Consider the following 21,960-nt stretch of genomic DNA (forward strand, 5'->3'; position numbering starts at 1 on the left):
AAGAAACAGACATACAAAAAAAAACCAACAAAACCCTACTGTGATTTGCCTGCGTGTTCTCCAAGCTTTTTTTATATGCTAACTCAGAACAGTAATTACAGATCTTGCAAGTTGACTTCTGTTTTCTAGAACTATGAGTTGTACGTAAAACATGTCTTTTCATTGAAACAATTACCATTAATCAAAACAGTGAAAGCTAATACCACTCAAGTCCAACCTACTGCTGTGCCCAGCAATATATCAAACTGTCTGTTGTCAAACACACTGAACAAACTTCAACAGACTGTTTTCACTACAAATAAGAGAAAACATGCTTGCTAAGTATTTTTTAGTCAAATTGCAACCTCAGTAATCCATTCTGTCACTGGATTTTAATTTGAAGTAGTCAATCACAGTCTCAGGCAGATCTGTCTTTTGACTACAGAGAGGTAACTCACTGGGACTAACAAATGAGTACCTGCAAATGACTACTATAGCCCCAAATTTGTTTAAGGATTTATATGTATGTACTCAGGTTTGTTCCTGTACTCCATTGACGTTTTTCAGCTATGAGACTCTGAATTTAAAGGAAAGAAGAAAAATTAAAACTACTTTTCACCGTAACAGACCTAGGAACACTTACACTTCTAAAAAGTTTAATAATACTGCATATTCTTCCACATTTGTAACTGCTTAAACTATTACTTGCACTTAAAAAAAGTATTACAAAGAAGCTGCTACCTTGGAATTTGTTCATGCATTAACAAGAACATATCTCCAGAAAGCCAAATTCATATTAAACACAGATCTCATCCACAATGACATATTATAGTCAATAAAAATAGAAATACTTACACTTCTCATGGCACCTCCCCTGCCCTACCTAAGAGTCATAACCATTTTCTTAATAAAGAAATACAGCATTTGGTATCTGACAGAAAAAAACTGTTTACCAGTGAAGTCAGTCTTTTTTGCAATAGGTAATCAATGCAGAAACGGAAGTTTTATATAAAAGATACAGAAGGACAGGAATATTGGAGTTTAACAAACAGATCAGGCCTTTATTACTAGCAAGCTCCATTATGGATTTGTGAGCTTTGTAAGCCAAGCTCCCCCAAGTGTAATTAAATTTTTATTTATAATGTGTTTGTGAATGTTAACTTCGTGTTGCCTCTGCTTGTTCCCCCCACAAACCCAATGCGAAATAGTATTCCACATTTACTGCCGCAGAGCGTGGCACTTTATTCAGTTGCTGAATTCATCTCTAACCTTATAAGAGATGATAAGTACAAATACACATATTGTGTATTATTTATACACAAACACCCGTGTCTTTAAGCACAGATATATTCACACTCCTGCATGCAGACGCTCTGAGCCAAAACTGAGGACAAAAGAAGTACATGTCAGTTAAAATTGAACACGTGAGCTAGCATCACTTTTTTCTACCAAGAGCACTATTTATCACATATTTATATTGTGGAGAGACAGAAAAGCTTCAGTAAGAGAGGGCAATGCAGCACTGCAGAGTACATTTCATGCTTCAAGCCATGCCTGAGCTTAGTGTAAATGTACCAGGAAAAGGTTCTAAACTCCAACAAAGCCAGCATCTACGCTTCATTTTTTTGTTCATTTATGAAGAGGACTTCATGAAAAAGCCTTCTGACTCCAAGAATATGTTCTGTATTTTTTGTGTTAACTCTATTCCCTCTTTCATTCAGGTATTACCCTCCGGTACCAATACTTGCATTAAAAAAAAAAAAAAAGCTTAATATAAGTAACCACAGGAGGATCTCTTCTCCCCTTGAAAAACTGCAAATAAAGATGTCAGCTATTGAGTATATTTGTGGCATCTCCAGCAGCTGCTGTTAAATACCAGCTGGTCTAGCTGATTAAAATTACCTCCGAGTTGGTATTATAAAGATGCCTGGGCAGGGTTGCTGTATTAATGGATTATTGAGTGAGCGATGAAAACCTTGGCCAGCTGATGCGTTTTATTACACATAGGCTTTATGATGTGTAATCACTGTAATTTTTATAACTAGAGGAAATAGGAAAAAAAAGAAGAACCTTCTTTCCTCCCTTACTCATACCAGAATCAGTTAAACCAGATCCTTTTTTTTGTGGTTGTTTTTTTTTTTTCTTTGTTTTTTTTTTTTTTTGTTTCCCCAGTCTCTTTCTTAGGAGTTAGCTAAACAATTTGGGGTTTAATAGTTTCTGCATATGTAAGACTTTATCCACTTTTATCCTATGTGTAGGTCACATACACGAAGAATGAGAAACTCTATGTTTAAAGCTGTATGTATCTATTTTACATATGTTTGGGTTTACACATTTGGTATTTATTTCATTCTTTGACTACCAGGCCAGTGCTGCAACCGGCAATATGAAATAAACCCTTGTGCATTATTTAACGACTGAACTACAATGCAAACATGCCTTATAGTCTCTGGTTCAGCAATTCAAGTGGTAAGGTCTTACATCTGGTCTCTCCATCTCCTCTCACATTCTCCTCCCCTTCCTGCCTCAGACCTTCCACACAGGATGTCCTATACTAGTCTCTCAAACTTTTCCCCCCCTTACTAACCACACATTACCACATTCTCTTGTTTTCAGTTGGTAGTCGGGTTTGTTCCCAAGCTTACTGTGCTAATTACAAAAATCATGTTATTGTTACCGTTTTTTGAGACTTAAGAAAGAATAAATGACTTGGAAAGATTCAGATGTATTGGTGAAACATTTTATTACAGATGACTTCTCTTGTGAGGTGAATCAGCAGCCAACCCAAAGTCACCTCTGTCCAAATGCCATTTACTGAAAGCATCTCAAGAAAAAATTCTGTCACTTTTTCAGGAATGGACATATCCCAGAAGTCAGCTAAAAATATCTGAGTTTTTTTCAGTGGAATAAGAACTGCTGAAATGTAAAAACAAAGTAAAATTATAAAATCTTTATCAGTAACCTTAACTTTAACCTCTTAAATCTCTCTATGCAGAAATGAACCGTCGCTCGTCTTTTCCTAGACTAGATAAAACACAACTGGGTATTATTCCAGCCCACAGAGCTGAATTTTTGGAAGATACTACTGCATCATACACATTCGCCTGTAATCTCTATAGAGAATTTTTTTACTCAGGTTGGTGGAGTTTATGCGAAGTACTGCAGACTATTTAAACCATTTGTTAGAAGAAAAGGCTGCTTTAAGCCCAGCATTTAATAGATCAAAAGACAATTTAGATAAAAGATGCATCAAAAAATAGATCAAACATAATTTAATCAACAAGGCTGTTAAAGGCAAGGACTTTACAATGGACAGACTTTTTCAATTTAAAGGTGAGTCTAGAAGTAAGTTTTGTTCCACTCAAGAGTAAATCTAGGCACTTTATTTGTACCAGGAGAACCGAAGCTGGTTTAAGGTACAAATGTGTGTTTCCAAATCCAACACAATCTGAGTATGTGATGTACATCTCTGCTGAATCACCTGGCTGTTCTGAGACACTCCTGCACTGCCACAACTAGCTGTTGAAATGCTGCTAGCTGTCTGCAAAAGGAAGGAGGAAAGCATGTTTTACCAGGTAGGGATGAACTACTGGGTAAACAAGGGCCTTTCCACTCTTCCTAATGTCACCATCTTCTTCCTGAACAGGGGTAAGGGAAACGGGCAAAGCCATCAGGGCAGGCCAAGGAGGAACATGCAAGGCGAAACTTCACCAAGCAATGAAGCCCCACAGCTCCCCGCAGTATGTAATAATGGCCGTGCTAGCCCGAAATACCTCAGCTTACAGCCTTGCTAAGCGCAGACGGCAGAAGCCATAGTGGGCTGCTCAGAAGTGTTGCCATCCGGCACCTGTTATGCCTCCATCTTATGTCTGGAGCCCAAGTGGATCCTGCAGTCACAAACGTAATTCAGGAGGGAGGTGCGTTTTCATATTTGCTCCAATAAAAAACAAATAAATAAAAATTAAAACAACGGTGGTTTTGCTTCGGTAAAAACCCCCACAGTTCCTATTTCCTCAAGCCAGGTAACTTATATCCCTCTGGAGTCAAAAACAGGGCTGCATTTAGCAGCCATGAGGGGAAAATAACCCATTTCATACTGCCTGCGACAGAGGCGCTCTGTCCCAACTGTTTTCTGTTCTTCCCTAGGGTGCACTAGATACGCTATTTTAGAAACATTCCCCTCGAGGCGCACTGTACAACCGGACGGCCAGGCAGGCCGCAGGCACTCCACTCGGGCTGCCTCCCTCACGCCGAGGCCCGGCCGCAGCCGCCGTTTCCCTGGAAACCACTGGCACGCCACGCGGTGGGCGGGGCTACGGCGGGGGCGAGACCGGGCCCGCCTCTGGACCGTCTTTCAGGCGGCGGCTGCAGGCGCACTAGAACACGGGTTCAAATCCCGCCCCCGGAGGCCGCTCCGGCAGCGTATTTTCCTTGCTTTTCCTGAATTTCTATTTTGAGTAATCCTCATGCGAATAAGCCATGAATCCGTCCTGCATCTCGTACCGCTGTCAGGTCTTGTGCCTGTTTGTATGATGAGACACATTTAATGTACAGCGCAGATGCAGCTCTCTTGGATCCAACTGGGGATGGGCTAAGTGGCAGCGAAGAATAAACAGTCCCATAGTCAGAAAAACATCTTACTGAAGATGAAGACATAGTTATAGTTGAGATATAGTGCAAACATGAAATACTCCAAGTTTCACCCAGAAGGACTACGTGAAGTAAGATTTAAATCAATGTCCCCCATGGGGATTCACACAAAGATAGCCAACTGGAAGCACGGAACAAGTAAATTATCTGAGAACGAAAAATTAAAGGGAGGCAATTCGCTAAATGCTAAATTTATTACAATATGCTAAACAAATATCTTTGCATTTGTAGTAAATACATATACATTGATATGCTCTGAATTAATGGTCAATTTAACATGCGTGCTAAATTTTACGCAAAACAAGATTCTTAATTCACTTGGGTTAATAAACATAAAATTCTGATAATTACAGATACAATAATGTCATATGAGCACTTTAAACATATGCTATGGGAATTAAATCCTGGCTATTCCTGCCCACTGAGGACCAGTTTTTAATCTTCGATGCATGATATGTAGTAATGGATTTTACGAGTTGACTTTTTTAAATTTGATGATCAGGTTAATGAAATTTATAATGGTATTTTTCACACCAAGTTCAAAATAGTAGTTAACTCCTTGGCAGAGGAATTCAGATTGGACATGTAATGGATGTACCAGCAACTGCTGGTGTGAAAGGATTAATCATCATTTTAGACTTTTATTGAATTAGATAAAATGGGATAGGCATGAATCAGAATATATAACAATTAATCACTGGGCTTTATTGAGTCTTTTAAAAATCTTATTTGCTCCTGAGTTGACAACTAATCTAGACCATTCTGTACCAGTCTGACAAACTCTCCAGATAATGACTGTGACTAGAACATTAATATCGGCATTTAACAACAAAATATTTATTTTCTGGGTGAATTAGGCTAAAGGTAATATGCATGACTTATTCACCCCAAAACCTTGTAATTCAGCTCATTCTTTGCTACTAAAATCTGCCTTTTTTATATATATATTTGCTTGTTTTTTGAAATTTATGTACCGGATACGGCAGTGTGCACTGCTGACTAGTTTTTGGTACATCCAAGTAGCATTTAATGTAAATTGTTACAGCTATACACACTGGAATTGCTAGAAAATAATAATACTAAAGTTTTGAAGTTTATTTATTGATCACTGAGAATCACCCCAGTTAAATGACCATAAACCTCAACATCACAACAACTACTAATCCAGCTAATAGGAATTAAGGGAGATGGAAGATACATAATAAGTATCTGGGGGATATGGTATTTATCCCATGAGTGTAGTAAAGAGCTCATAATTTACGAGTGCCAAAACCCAAGTGCATCATGAAGGTCTTTCCTCACAAGTGACATTAATTGCATATCCCACAGACGCTTATTACATATTCTATTTATACCTCCAAGAAGAAAAATATTCGTTTAAAGTTTAAAGTTTTAGTACTGCTTAAACGCAATGTAACACAGCTGTCTCATGATGTCACAGGGAATATCAAAGGCTGCAGCACAGAGTCATAATGTAAAAAGTAGTTTAGACAGAAGATAAATCAGGGAATGTGCTTCAGTGGGAGACTCCCAGAGCTCAGATATATAATAAAACAGGACGTGTAACTACGTACTTTGGCTGAACATGGGGTTCAGACCATTAAAAAAGTTTTTCTGATTACAGTTACTGAAATAGGAAAAAAAAAAAAAATCTATTTAAATTCTTTTAAACATTTTTTCAATATATGTAATGTAAAACAATACTAAAATATGAATTGCTAATGTCAAAGATGCCATTATCTTTTATACTGTTCAGTCTATACAAATATAGAAGGGTCATCATTAATAATTAGATATTAAGCACACTGGCATGCTGCAAACTTTCTGTGGTAGATATTCTTTCCTTCTGTTGCCTGATTATTCTTTTGTGATTTCTCTTATAGGTAACACAATGAGGAGAATTCATTGATTCAAGATGTCCTGTATACTTCTAGTTAACTGCATGTACATTATTAGAAAAAAGCCCCAAACCTGATATTGCTGGCTTTGCATGTCATTCCCATGTGTATTTGTTAGGAGAAATAAGAGTAAACCACAAGGCCCAAGCTTAAACTCCAACTATTCACACAGCATTTATTGATATAAGGAGTTTTAAGCACTGTTACAATATTTAATATTACACAGTTGTGCTGCTACACTGCACACTGGCTATCTGTCTAATTTTATCCAAAATATCAAAATACTTTTTAGAAATTGCTGTAAAGGTAATCAGAGAAAGTATGCTAACATGGTCCTAATTTCAAATAAGGTGATCAGAAGAAAAGCAGATAATTAAAAATTACAAATTACATGAAGGTTTACGAAGAGAGATGCTCTCTTGTGGACCTTCTAAACTGATTTTATACTGGGTGATGCCATTTTTGTTCTCTGAAATCTGGGAAAAATTATTGTCCCATTCAATACTGAACAATACATTCAATACTGAACAAAGTCTAGGTGCATCCACTGCCTCTTTCCTTAATAACAGTGCTATCTGGAAATTCAAGGAAGTCATCAACAGCAGTTGATATCAAGCTGCAAATGGCATGTTAAGAGTGTTTTCAGAGGAATAAAATAGAAGAGCAGCACCCTTGGCTTTCTGTGAAAATTCAAGTGTGACTCATTCATTGATTTCAAAAGATGCATTTGAACCCAGCTCCTACTCTTGTCTGCTTTTGTTCTTTTTCACTAAGCAATTCCATCTTGCAGTGATGTGCACAGATTTTCTCTTTTTGCCAAAATGTGTAGGGCCTTCATGCTAAGTTAACCCTTTACGGCCTCATGCTATTATGTTCAGTATGAGGGGTGATGAAATGTTCTCACTATTTTTACATTATTAGTTTGGTAAAATAATTCTATTTTTAGAAATGTTTCTCAAACATAATTTCTCATTCTTTACTTAGACTAAAATATTGTGAATTCATACAATATGCAAAAGTTGCACACCCTAATTAACAGCACTGCTCTTGAGCAACCTATTCCTGTGACCTGTGTTAATGGATTTTATTCTTTGGGTGTAGCTGGCTTGCTTTAATATTTCATAGGGTACTTTTAAAAATTCTTGCTCAAAACCACATCATAACCAGGAAAGATACTCAAGGCATTCACCTATTTGGAACAAGATTTCTTTTTTATTGCTGAAGCTCCTAAAACACTAGCAAGATGTTGGAAAGAGGTTCATGGGGTCATGGAGAATTCCTATCTAGCTCACTCATTTTAAAAGTTAGAATTGTCAGCTGCATTATTTTCAGGGCAGGCCCTTTTCCTATTGCAAGCACATCCAACTCAAGAATTCCTAATAAAACAACTGTCAAAGAAGACTCAGAACGTACAATCCAAATTATATAGGTTGTCTGCAGAATTCCCCACCTTTCCTCAATGCCCCCCTCCCTCTCTCTCCTCCCCCAGCCCCTCACCTCCATCTAACATTTGGTTGGACCGAAGGAGACAGAGCACTATCCATAGTGGCAGAAATGGCTATCCAAGAACTATGCTCAGTATCTGACGTGGAAACAAGAGGTGGATTGACTTGACTACCTTGTGAACTACTGCTTCTGTATGGAGAAAAAGCAAAAAGGGAAGCATTCTTACCAATGCTGACAGTACACAGCCTTTCATTTTCCAGATTAACTGCATTCTACTGGGCAGCCAGATGCCTTTAGAGAAAATGCAGACTGGCCGTATTCCTACAGAATTACTATTTCACTAATTTCAGCAACATTTTCATTAGGGATGAATTATGGTTTCAGGATATAATTTTCTGCTAAAATTGAGGACTGAGATGAAAATGACTCTGAAGAGCTAAATGATTAACATATCCTCCTAGGCTGAGGGGGAATCTGACTGAAGACTGTGCTATCCCTGAAGCTGACATCCCACAGTTCACTAACTGTTGCTGTTTTCTTGAACACAATTCCCTGCCGCTCTTCTCCCCACACACGAAAATCCAAAATGGCCTAGTTTGCTCTGATATGGAATAACAACAAAGTATTAAAAACTTTGGTTTTTTTTTTGTTTTGAAATCTAACTCCTGTGTTACAAACAGGTCTACATTGTATATATATTTCATGCTCATTTGTTTAAAGATTTCAAACAAAATTCTCCTATCTGCACTACCCATTTTCTCCCAGTTATGTTTAAAGACAATAGCATAACCCTTACATTTTACATTTTAGGCACTAAATTGTGTTTAGCGTATCATTGCTCTTGTTGAGTATCTTTTTTATATTCTAGCAGAGGCTCTTCTTTGTGCAGCTTTTTCACACGCATTGAGATGATGCAAAAGAACCAAGGAGATTTTAAGGGCAACCTGCTCTATTAGTCTTTTAAGGACTTAGAGACAGGATGATCTTTCCCTGCTGGATGGTATACATGGTTCTCTTACTTTATTATCACTTTAAAGGTATGTCTTCACAGGAAAGTAAAGGGCATGCCACTAACATATGTATGCATTCCCATACTAACTTTAATTAGATAGCCCAGTTAAGAATAAGCAGTAAGGATGAAGCAAAACATAAAATTATCCACAGGCCTGGATTCTATGGGAAATGCTTTGGTTCTTACTAAGTGGTTAAGTCCGAAGCTCTGTATTTTGTCTCCAAACATCATGTTAACATGGGCATGTTAGCACGGTTTCATTTTTGGGGCACATGCTGAGATAATTGCCTTCTGCAACAGTTACTTGACTGACTTAGTGCCTTTTCTGTACCAATTTCCAACATGAGTTTTCTAGACTAAGTTCTATGTCATTGAAAGAAACAAAATGATGCATGAAATTAAACAGTACTAGTTAACCTGAACAGCTGATGCAATTTAAATATAAAGAAAACAAAGAAGTAAATGCTTGATACATGGCACCTTAAATTCCTTACTGGCGTAGAACTTCTCCACTCTGTTCAGCTTTTATAGTCCATAGCTATTGACTACAAAAGTCAAAGAAAAAATAACTCCCAACAAAGACACCCTTTCAAAACCTGTATATATTCCTACTCAATTCATCGCAGGTTTCAGAAGATATTTACACTATTCAAATCCACTGGTCTCTAAGCCTACTTATGTTTGATGCCACCAGATGCGTTTTGTTTTTAAGGGTATGTGGGAAAAATAGAAACGGAAGCTGTCTTGCTTGTTTCTTTCCTAGATAAAGATAATTCCCTGTACTTCATATGAGAAGCACATCACCTGCATCAAGGAGCAACATAATGACAAATCTGCATTCCATCCTCACAGCCATCCAGTACTACTCATTATCATCTCAGCACATAATTATGCGGCAGGAGAGTAAAAATCTGATGAACACTTTTGACACCTCAACCAATCCTTCGTTCTGCTTATAAAGTGGTCTTTTACATGATGTATATGTTAAAATCTTAAGTCTAAGGTAAGACTAAAATATTATTTGTCACAGTAGGAAAAAAGATAAAATTGAAAGTTCACTGTACTGTAATTTTCAACCTAATACACAACAAGGAGCGGCAGAAAATTAAATACACATTTTTCAATCAAAAAACCAGAAAGCCTTTTGGAGAAACTCAACAATGAGCAACAGATGCCTATCATTTAAAAACATGAAAGGGTGAGTAGCCACACTTCAAAACAGAAGAAAAGCAGCTTCTGGAGTTAAATGGGATTTGCTTACTGCTTGAAAGTAAGACATCTACCCTCATGCTTCAAGAACTGTCCGCATTTATTTGCACAGAGCAAATGCTTTGAGATAGTAGACCATCACAGTACAACTGACACATCAACAGTAGGTGAGGCAATACCTCTCTGTCAAAATATAACGTAGCTTTCTTAAGTAAGCTTCAGGCATGTTTTCTTCTGTCTCCTAACTTTGAACTTACAGGTTTCTTCTTACAATATTTGTTTTACTCTGCAAAATAGAACTAATAGCAAAGTCTTCAAAGGTCTGAATCAGCTCCCAAAAGCTTTATCTAAAACTCCAATAGACTGTATCGCTTCTTAATTTGTGGGACCAACAGTGGATGGTAACCCTTCTTAAAAAGGTCTGTTCATATGGCATTAAATCTTTACCAAGCCCTCTACTGACAGACAAGCTAGGATTTATATCCCATTAAAATCTGCTTTATATGTAATGTTTTGTTTAAGCTAAGTAGGAAATAATTACTGGAAATCAAGAAGCATCAATACCAGTTACTAAAGCCAGGATTAATTTGGTCCTGGACACTCAAATGAGAAGTATTACTTTGTTCAAAAAACATTTGTATTTGCTTAGTCTTAGTCATTGCTACGTACTAATTTATTTTAACAGAAAGACCAGTAGGTTCCCCTACTACATGCACAGTAGCTCAAAGTTTCTTTCATTGTAATTGCTGTCCAATTATTGACAACACTGGATTGAATACCACAGAGGAAATGCAATTGGTTTGGACCATGCCATATATTACCTCTCTAATTTTTTTGGTAAATTGTGAAAAAACAAAATAAAGCCAGGCATCCTGGACAATCTGTAAAGTTCTCTGTAGGAAGGCTGATCTTTAATCTACTTTTTCTGGAGATCATGAAGAACTTGCTATTCTGATGACAATTGGGATTTTTTTAAATTTTTTTTTCTGGATACAATCAATATGAGTTATGTTCCATTAGTGCCCAGGAAAAATCCTTGAAATTTACCCTCCAGAGACCAGTGTGGTTATGGAGAAGAATACTGCCTGGTACCATAATGGCATGGGAAATTAACTAAAACAGGTGGATGCCCCACAGCAGTGCTAATAGCAAGGCAGCTAAGAGCAGTAATAGTGGAGCAGCACATCTGCTGTTGGCTTTGCTGTAATGTAACCTTTCTACTGCTATCTTTGAATCTACACTCATGGCAAGTTACCCTGTAACTTAGTTTGCATCCTTCTGTTTCTTTTTCTTGTATTCTTCTTTTTCTTTGCTTCATGAGATAGGCTTCTTCCTGAGGTATAATTGTGGTATCAGCCTAAAGGACTGAAACTGCATCTCGAACCACAGTAGGCAGTAAGTCCACCTGATTGATCATCATAAAGTAGAGTGGCAGCAGGAGGCAAAGTCATCGGCACTGAATGTTCTAAGAAGGCCCTTTTTGTACTGAGATTAAGCTATCATGAAATATTTATGCTTACTTCTGCATGTGCTTTATTGTCTGTTGGATATGTGCTTAGAAAGAGTTTGCTTAACCAATATAATACTGCCATCAGTGTTATGATGCAAGAGCTAGTGAGTTTATGCCAACAGTTAATTTTTGTTCTTAAATAAAGCTTTTTACACTTATGCCTTGTCACTATCTTTGTGTGCATTATTTCTATACAACAGTATCATTTATATTTACTTGATGTGGCTGTACTTATTGCATGCAGTTCTATGAGAATTTCATTTGATGCAATAAAATTTACTTGGAAACTCTCAGTCCATAAAGTAAAGGAGCAATAATGATATTATTTGGGACTTTTCCAATTGACTCATCTTTTCAGTCCAATGTAAAAGAAGTCCTCTACTACAGACTACTATAAATGGAAGAATAATGTCCCAAAAATACAGGTAGCTGAAGACCTCCCTCAAACCTTTGTCAAGCTGAGAGAGCAACCTGCTTAATTTGCCACAGCAAACACTGGCCACTGCAGAAACTGCAGAATGCTTTTGCAATAATTATTTTGTACTTTAACATGAGTTAGATGTAAGGTCAAAGAAATTAACACTAGAATACCATTTAATCTAGGACATTAATCACTGTTAACTCATCTGATTTTACAATTAAACTGAATGTTCAATCTGTCAAGCCTCCAGAGTACCCAATCTTTTTGTTCAATCTTAGCATTTTTTTCTTTTATTTAGAGAAAAGTTTATTATCAGGAAGCATGTCACTGAACTGTTAATTTAATCAATTCTATTTTATTTTCAAACCATTCCTGTGCTTTACTTTAAAAAGTACAAAATTAGATATGATTAGATAATTATTATAACTTGGTTAGACTGTATGCAATTTGCAGTGCTATCAGGAATGTGAAACAATGTTATTCTGCAAAGCATTATCTTGGGATCTAAAAACAAACTAGAAATATGGTAAATAAGACCAAAGAAAGGTGTTTGCTGCATTGCTGGTTCCATTCTGGCTGATATTAATAGCAGTTGAATAATTATCACAGGGATATGCAGTGACTGACTGCAAGTGAATGAATGTGCGGTCTAACAAAATTTTCATCTACAGAAATCCCTGTACTAAGGTTGATACTGCGTATGACACCAGCTTGAATGACTGCAGCATGGAGTATGGCATAGCCAGGACCCCGGGATACCTTACTGTACCTAACAGAGTGTTCTTTCTTATCAGCAATGAAATGAGATAGCCAGGTAACATGCGGTCTGGTCACTGATGGCCTCCAGAATACAAAGAAATCCACTGCCCTGAGCTGAAGCTTCACCAAATGTAAACTACGCAGAGAAATGTTTTCTTCTAAACTGGCAGATCTTCCCAGCATGCAGCCTGGCATACAAGGCTGGGGCTAATGAGTCCACAATTTGCAGAGCACTAACTGGTGAAGAAAAAGATGAAGATTTTTCTCATGGATATGATAAAAAAGATAATGAGCATACGTTTCACAAAACCAGCATACAACCTTTGCACTACTGGACAGCAACTGAAATTAATGAGTGATACCACAAGTACTCAAATGTCTATTAAACTTGCAGGTAATAATAATTTCAAGAAGTTTGTGACCATATTTTATTTTAAATGACAGTTTCTGAACATGGAAATGTACAACAGACTTGGGTACCGGCCATTCCAGCGGAACAAGTCTTCCTCATATTTGAAAATGAAAAGGACTATTTGCAAACATCAAAGGTTGAAATCAACTCTATGAAAATACAAAGAGTAAGTAAGAATTGTTTCTACCTTGCTCCAGAAGGTTATAGAAGGATGCAAAGTATAAAATACCATATTTTTAAGTAAGTGTGCAACTTCTTCAGGTTAGGGGAGACTTCCACTAAATACAAGCCTTACACATTCATACTTCTCACCAAGAATGCCATAGTATCTTTTGAGGGAAGTTCCCAGTCTTTCTTCTACCATCTGTATATTTTATAAGTGGTATCAAGGCTGAAAGATGAATATTTATGTTGGCAAATCCAACAAAGTTCAGTAAAACAATAAGCTTCAACAAAAAGCTCACATGAATTCTGCAGTTGGGTTAGGTTTAGCAATTATTAATAACCAATTATGTTTAAGAAATGATGTTTCTAGTTCAAGAAATGTTAAATACAAAAAAAGATCCAGCATCTGAGACTGTCAGCTGGCTCACTACTGGAAATTACTGTTCTGAAGAGTTCAGACATCATTAAAGGTGAGAATAATACAACAGTCATATTCCTTTCCCTTTCTTTTCCTCCTGTCCTCTATGTTAAATCAGAAGTCAGAGACTGATATGACCTCACAGGCAACCTACTTTGCTCTTCTACCAGTGCAGATTCATTCTCTATGCTACTACCCATTTCTGAGAGCTTTTCAAAGCCTGTCTTTAAAATATTCTGATGTTTTTTTCCTTTGTTAATTCGATATATTATTTTATAGTCTAACAGCTCCTTGGTAGTAAGGTTTTTGTGATAGTCAGCCTGAAGCTCTCTCTCATAATTCATTCCCTTAACTGTAAATTTCTTTATTCAGATTCAGTTCTATTTATGCCACACCAGACTGCACCATTCTTCTGTTATTATAATATTATGTTTTGAGAAAAGTATATTTTTCTTCAATTATTTTTCTTACTGAAAGGCAAAATTTCATACTGAATCAAATACCTACAGTACAAATTATTTTTATCTCAAAATACCTGTTGGCAAATTTCTGAGCTTTATCTTATTTTCTGTGTGTTTTTGTAAGCCTTCAAAAAAAAGAAACACAGTCTTTTTGTTTTCCTTGATATTGATACTGCCTAATTATTCATTACTACCCCTGCTTATTCATTACTACCCCTGAAGATTATTAGAGATGCTGCCTTTCTCTTCCACTCTAGTGAAGATACCAGAAAATATACAACTGTACACTATGCAAAAAAAAATACTGTAATACTGTAGTACAATCCTCTTCATACTTCTAATACCTTGAGTTTACTTGGCTTGTTTTTTCTCTCCCTGTTACACCTTGCTATCAAAACTATTTAAGTAAGTTTTGTAGAATTACATTTATCTTTCTAATATATGTTATTTATAAGTCTGGGACTATTAAGTCTTACTTCAACTCTACTCTTGAGGGCATACTATGTCACAGCATTTTTACATTTTACTGTAACATCAAATTAGACTTTAATGTTAAGTATTGCAGTTATGGCCTGACATTTATACAGTCACCTTTTCCCTCCCGCTCTACATTTTCTATTGAGTTGTTAAATGTAATTCACAATTACATTTGGAAATTCACACCTATAAATGAAACTGGTGCTTGTGTTTTTTTTCCATTTAAGGCAAAGCCAATCTTATTTTAAATCATTGCAAAAAAAAAAAAAGGGAAAAAAAGTGTAATTTTTCTGTCACTGCAACTGCACATATGGCTTGCCAATTCTTTAAGGAATGATTAAAATGAATCAAACGTCTAGAATTCCAGACAAAGAAGGCAAAATTCTTCCTTAAAACCACAGTCAATTCATAGTTACTCTTGGTTCACCCTAGTTGCACAGTCTGTACTGACCGAGATTGATAACTGCAGCTGTAACTGATATGGATGCAATGCTGAGGAAATATGCAGACAAGGCCACATCCAAAGTCGTACTTAGCCCATTAAGCCCCCCTGGAAAAGGGGCACAAGATACAACTAGCTGAATGGCCCTGAGCCACCTTAATGCAAGAAGGACTACCTGCGCTGACTCAACATACAGACACTGCTTAACTTTTAACATGCCCCACCATACTTGTATTACCAGTATCCAAAACCACATGCCTGCAGTAGGAGAAAGTTCACCGATACTGAACTGGTGATAAAATTAAATAAAGGAACCAGTCAATGCTACTAATTTTCCCCTTCTCCCTTTGTGCCCGATTATCCCATTTCTTCTTATAGGAAAACCACAGGTAGGAAAGGTACTCGACTAAGTACTTCATCGCTGCACTGGGAGTCTGTCAAGTTCTCTTATTTTATAGAATCAGAGAATGGTTTGGGTTGGAAGGTACCTTAAAGATCATATAGTTCCTCCTGCCATAGGCAAGGACACGTGTATCTGAATGGACTTTATCTGCATTGGGAATGCCACTGTCACTAATAAAACAGTGGAGTGTCATTTACTGTAATGCTGCAAATTGAACTAAGTTCTAAGAGAAAAGAAGTACTTCTTTTTAGCCCCATTCCTCTATCCCTAAATTCAAGTAAAACAAAGTCCTAATATAATGAAGTAAAAATTAAATTAAATAATGCTTTGCAAACACTTACAGCCCATAAATCTGTGGAGCAATTTCCAGTCGGTTCAGATGCATGTACAGCTCAATATCATGTTTCTTCAGCAGATGATCCTGAATTTGGTTTACTTTTGCTACAATAGCAATAGATGGGCCTAAGTCCTGTGGCCTTGCAAATGGCGCAGGTGTAATCATCACATCTTTTTCCTGCAGACATAGAAAATGAGAAAAAAAGAGAATATCCTATGAAGTCTTATTGTATAAGAGGGACTGTCTGCAAGAAATTTGTTTTGTTGTCATCACTGCCTTCCAAATAAACATATTAATAACTTGTTTCTTTTACAGCAAAAGAGGAATCTCAAGTATCCACTTCTGTGAAAGGTACTGTGGGATTCCCCTTCCCAGGCATGCCAAGGTTCATCCTCTCACTCTGCACATCAATTTTTATGCGCATGCTTTACTTTTCATGCTCTGACAAAGCGTTGACAGCTTTATTTTAGCTTTAATATCAGCGGTCTGAGTCAGTCCAGAGCAAAGCAGATAAACGGTAACTTAGAAGAGAATATATGCCCTCAGAGGACAATAAATTGCATACCAAATAGGAAATAACTTATTTTCAAATGCCACTTCCTAAACAGGATTCCCTTGCTCAGAAAATCTGTTGGCTGTACCTCAAAATATACAAAACTTTGATAATGCATCAGAAAACTTATAAAACAAAACCAAAATAGAACAGTGAGATCAACCCAAGGACTGGAAGGTAGCTGGTTGGAGCTAAAGGTTGTGCAAACTATGTAATGATCTAGAATACGACATAAACCAAATGAAAACAGAGAAGGAAAACTACTGGAGTATTAGCATCCTTGAACCTGATATTGTTCTTTTTTCTTTCTGCAAAAGAGGGATGCATTATTGAGAAAAAAGCAGAATGCTTGGAAGGAATACAGGATGTAATGAACCACACTGAACAGGAAACATGTAAAAAGGAAGATCAGAAATAAAAAGGGAATAAATCAAATGTATCAAGAGAAAGATTGAGGAAAGGGAAATGGAGAACTAAACTGTCAGGAACAATGCTAAAGTTATAAAAGAGGGAAAACTGAAACAGTAAGATTTCTCAATGATTTTGTTGTAATCTGTCATCATGGCTATCTGACGTGAAAGCTTAACTTTAAAAATAGTTACTGTTTTTATACACTCTTGCTAAATTTATTGATAGAGAAGCATTATCAAGGTCAATGGGTTAAGAATTTCAGAAGACTTCATTACAGTTTAAACTCTTGAAAGACAAGTTCACTTGGCTCAATACAGTGAAAAGCACATTATTTTTTACATTCAATAACAAAGAAAGGTATTTTTTTGTTGTTGTAGAAACTATCCCCAAGGTTGTTTCCTATAGTTATAATCCTCTTCAACCACATTCTTTCTGTATTAGCATTTTAAGAGGAAGGAAGAGAAGTATCCATATTTCGCAATCATTTACAACATGGTTTCACATTTAAGTGGGAGGTGAACATTTAATAATTTCTTCCAAAAAGCTTATTTTTTATGTTGATCTCCTTTGCTTGAAATATTTTTTTCTTAATTATTCCATTTCTGTACCATAGAAAATGTGTATGATGCTGAGCAGCTATTTCAGGTAAAATGATTCTATTTAAGGATCTGATTGATTATAAATGGTATCTTAAAATCTGCTTAATTGTTGCTTTGTTGTGGCAATTGCAGCAAAGGGATTTATCTGTCTATTACAGTGTGATGGTTTTGCCATGCTGTTGTGGTACCAAGACATATTCATTTAAGATGCCCCATCAATTTGCTTGACAAAAGCTCCCCCAGACAGACCGTCAAATAAAGCTCACTGAAATGGTGTCCTTTCATTCAAAATCTTTTCTGTTCTACCAAACAGAAATTTAAAATAAAACATCTAGCACCTTAGGGGCTAATAAGGAATGCTGTCACTTACTTAAATACTAAAGTTCTTCACAGCTGCATGTACGTTGAGAAAAGATGTTTCTCCTACCTCCTTTAAAAATTATTCTATTAACTTCTTTATTACCAAACCGGACAGCTTTCTTTTTACCTTGATTTTTGCTTCTCCCTTGCATGGCTATTTCCTATCTCTGTTTCAGACCCATTTCATTATTTTCTTGGTCACATGCTAGAATGCAGAATAGCGAAAAAGGGTATCCACTGATCTCCTTCTCAACTATACAGGAAAACACTCAAAGTATAATATAATAGCATTGCCTTAAAGTTAAATGCTAGTCTACAGTAACTACTTGCATAAACATATCAGTAATTAGTTGCATAAACATATCTTTGAAACTAAGTCTGTAACTCCACACATTCATAGACTATGCATGTTCCATCAGCTGGTGCACATAGTGGGTATGAATTTTTTTCTGGTTTATTCAAGTTGACTTTTAACTTCAGTGTAACCACTGCATGCACTCATAACTCTGATGACTCAAAAGATCTGCATTTTAAGCTTTTCTCTATAGGCACAGATTCCCATATAGAAATCTCAACATTAGGATCTATCTACTTGTAATGTCTATCTGCTGATTCGTAATATAAGACTAGCTAGTTACTCAAATTAGCCTTTACATCATTAGTTGTCTGTGGGTTTAAAGCTGTCTTTACAAAATTAGAAAGCAGACTTTTAAACACTGGCTCAAGTGTCAAAAGATTCTGCATATCAAAACTAATGCAAGCTTCCTCTTAACAGCAGAGTGCCAAAACTGGAGTTATTTATCACTTGCAAGCATTTGTGCACCTTGGCATAATGCAGCACTGACACATTGCTGACTGTCAGACCGACTGACTATCAACATGGCTAAGTGCATCAAATAAGATATACTGGATTACCATTTTTAAAAGCATGAGATAAGTAAATGGCATCCATCAAAATGCAGTTCATCAGCATCTTCAAAATTAACCCATTAATAGAAATCCTCAAAGCATGTCATAATCTGTGGGGACAGCAGCTGCAATCAGTAATCAATGCCATGACTTTCCATGCTTCCGGATTTGGTGCACTCCACCAAGAAGCTCAGTGGATGACTAGAGTGCATATGATATGTCTGTTGTCTCCTCTCACACAATTTGGTTGAGAAAATGATAGATAATACATTTAGTCAGCTGAAATGACTCCAAAAAATCACATCAGCTGGTGTGAAAGAAACAGCCCAAACAGAAAGATGCTCAAATAAACTGACACAGCCAAGCCGCCAAAATATTTAACTAGAAATGACTCGCTGTGCCTGTGCCTAAAGCACAGAAGCCAAGTGGACATCCTGATATTGTGCCCCTGCCCATTCTCACTATATATTAAGTTGCCACATGAGGCAAAACACCTGTTTTCTTTTTGTGAGCTTCTAAGTCTTGGAAAAAAAAAAAAAAGAGTGCCTGCATTTAGACATCTACTGCTGACATGAAATATAAATGATCAATCCCAAATGGATGCAGTTAACAATAAAAAGACAAAAAGTGGGACGTCTCAGAGATGTGCTATTCTGTTTACGGGACAGCATAGATTCACCTCTAAGAACAATTTAAATATGGATAGCAGTGAAATGCAGATAAAAAATTTAGATTAAGTATTACCAACAGAATCATCAAATTGTGCCACAAAACATTACCTACCACAACATGAACTGGAATGGCTGACAGTCGATACTAATACAATTTATATATTCACGCATTTAGGAAACAAATGCTACAGCAGTAAAGAGAGGCTAGGACACAGTACACATATAAGCCGTGGACAGATTTCTCTCATTAACCACTGGGGAATGGAGTAGCTGGAGAAGCTCCTCTAATGGCAATTGGGAGTAATGGAACCAACTGTTAGAGGCTATAAAATGTAACATGTCTCTCAGAGCACACGCTTTCATTGCTTCCTTTGTGAAGATTCAGACTTTATTATGTAGCTAACCCTCAAAGTCATGATTGTAAAAGGCATATGTACAAGAAAGGATTATTAAAGATTATACATGTTTGCAAAGAACAAAAACAAACAACTAGATATTAATCCATGCGCTTTGCATTGTTAATTTTTTATGCCACAAAAGGACTGGAAAGGGCAATATAAACTTTCACCTTCTACCAAAGCACTGCAAATCTGTAAGCAGTTACTTCCCAGAGTAGAATTTCACCTCAGACTTTACCACCTCTGCCACAGGAACTGGAACAAATACATTTGAACACACTGAACTCTGAAGCGCTACGTACAGAGAAATGTCTCACAGCTTTGTTGTTGGAACAAAAATGACTACGTAGTAAGTTCATAATATTCACATATCATATGCTTTATCCTTACTTACTAAGAATTATGTAAAAACACAAACCCAAATAATAATTTTTACCTGTAGATAGCTTACGCCAAGATGCCAATGATCCACATCTAATAAAATATATACACAAATACATTTAAATATTTAAGGAAAATAGAAGGCTTTATGTGCATCTTGGTTAAACACCTTTTTCTTCAACAGACAGGCAAAGCTACCTCTCAGACTAGTACTCCCTAATTGCAAATATAGGTTTTGGTGCACACATGTGGACATCCAAACCCAAACAAATTCTTACTAATTTTTTTGTTAGCTACAGATAATCACCCCGTGGTCTACGTGAAAAACTCTGAAATGAATCACTCTGGAACCAAGCTTGGAGGATAACCCTTTTAAGATATAATACACTGAAAGGCTTGGCAATACCTGCAATAGGGCTATGTTCTGCTAGAGCCTTCTACATACACTCCACCACACAAGTAATTTTTCAGAATTAAAAAGAGATAAATGTAAGGAGGGAAAGAGACAGGAAAAAAGTATTCAAAGAAAATCTTGAGCAACTGATGTGAGGGAATTGTCCCTCATGCCATGCATGAAAAATGGTTACAGGCAAGGAGGAGATGGTCCCTAGAAGGTGCCTGCAAGGAATAGTTCCGTAGAACTAGGAACACTGAAAAAGCTCTTCTTTGGAAAGAAGCAACATACTAAATACAGTGATGTCTGTATAGCTGCACAGGAGATCTGAGGGCAAAGACATTCCCTCTGTTTGAATACCCTGAGGTCAAGAAAAAGTAAGGAAATGTAGTGATGAAGTCGGGGAGGGGGAGGAGGGAATATGCACCCTGGCCTTTGATTGACGGTATATGATTAAAGTTTTGGTTTCACAGCAAATTGGTTATATATTAAAGAGCAAAAAACCATTCAAGCCTCCATAGGTTAAATACTGCCTATATGTATTTATTTAGTATGACATCTGCACAGGTTTGAGACACACATATGTGCCTATGAGAGGCATTCTTTCAAATGCTACACACAAACATCACTCATGCATAGGAGAAACTGCATTTGTACATTCAGCTTTCTGATTACCAAGTGATCTTTCAACAAATAGGAAATCTTAACTGGGATCTTAACAAATACTTATGTATTTGTATGTATTATGTCGTAAAGATCTTAACAAATACTTATGAACAAATTCTGAAGAGCCTCTAAAGGATGTAAACTTATTTGAGCCTACTTTAAGCAAGTCTTTTAAGAGAAGATGCCTTCTTACCTTCAAATTACTTCAATCATATTAAAAATCCTATTTTTTTAAAAATACAATAAATACATTTTAGAGCTATATTTACCTTCTGACTGTCATGTTCAAAAGTTGAAAACCAATGTTCTGCAGTTTTCATAAGACGTGTGAACATTGCACTGGAGAGGAAAAAAGCAGAAACTTGGTGTTAAATAATGTATTATAAGTAAGAGCAAATAAAATGTAAAGGAAGTTGCTAAAACTTACTAGGCATCATGTTCCAGATATTCAGGATTCAAAAGAACTTTCATTTCCTCGCTGAAAAAGGCAACAGTGAACAATCCAAATGTGAATGTTTATTTTTGGTCAGCGTTCTGCATGTACTATTATGTATTTATAAGCCAACTTTCATATAAAGTGCAAATGAGAAAACTAGCCTTTTTAATTAAAAAGAGCAAC

The 21,960-nt window shown here is 36.5% G+C and overlaps 1 protein-coding gene across 7 annotated transcripts in view; it reads right to left on the reverse strand.

Annotated features, from left to right (window-relative positions):
- TBC1D5 (TBC1 domain family member 5) overlaps positions 1–21,960 on the reverse strand; it is a 319,487-nt gene that overhangs the window by 105,948 nt on the left and 191,579 nt on the right. For all 7 annotated transcript variants that reach the window (XM_061464900.1, XM_061464904.1, XM_061464903.1 and 4 more), the window contains 3 exons: positions 21,769–21,819; positions 21,611–21,680; positions 16,004–16,176 (listed from right to left, as the gene is read on the reverse strand). In XM_061464900.1, coding sequence (XP_061320884.1) covers positions 16,004–16,176; positions 21,611–21,680; positions 21,769–21,819 — 294 coding nt within the window. The remainder of the gene's footprint in view (positions 1–16,003; positions 16,177–21,610; positions 21,681–21,768; positions 21,820–21,960) is intronic.

This window comes from Pezoporus flaviventris, unplaced genomic scaffold, assembly GCF_033815535.1.
Source record: "Pezoporus flaviventris isolate CSIRO_AGI_PZ_B2104156 unplaced genomic scaffold, CSIRO_AGI_Pfla_v1 ptg000037l, whole genome shotgun sequence".
Taxonomy (NCBI): Eukaryota; Metazoa; Chordata; class Aves; order Psittaciformes; family Psittacidae; genus Pezoporus; species Pezoporus flaviventris.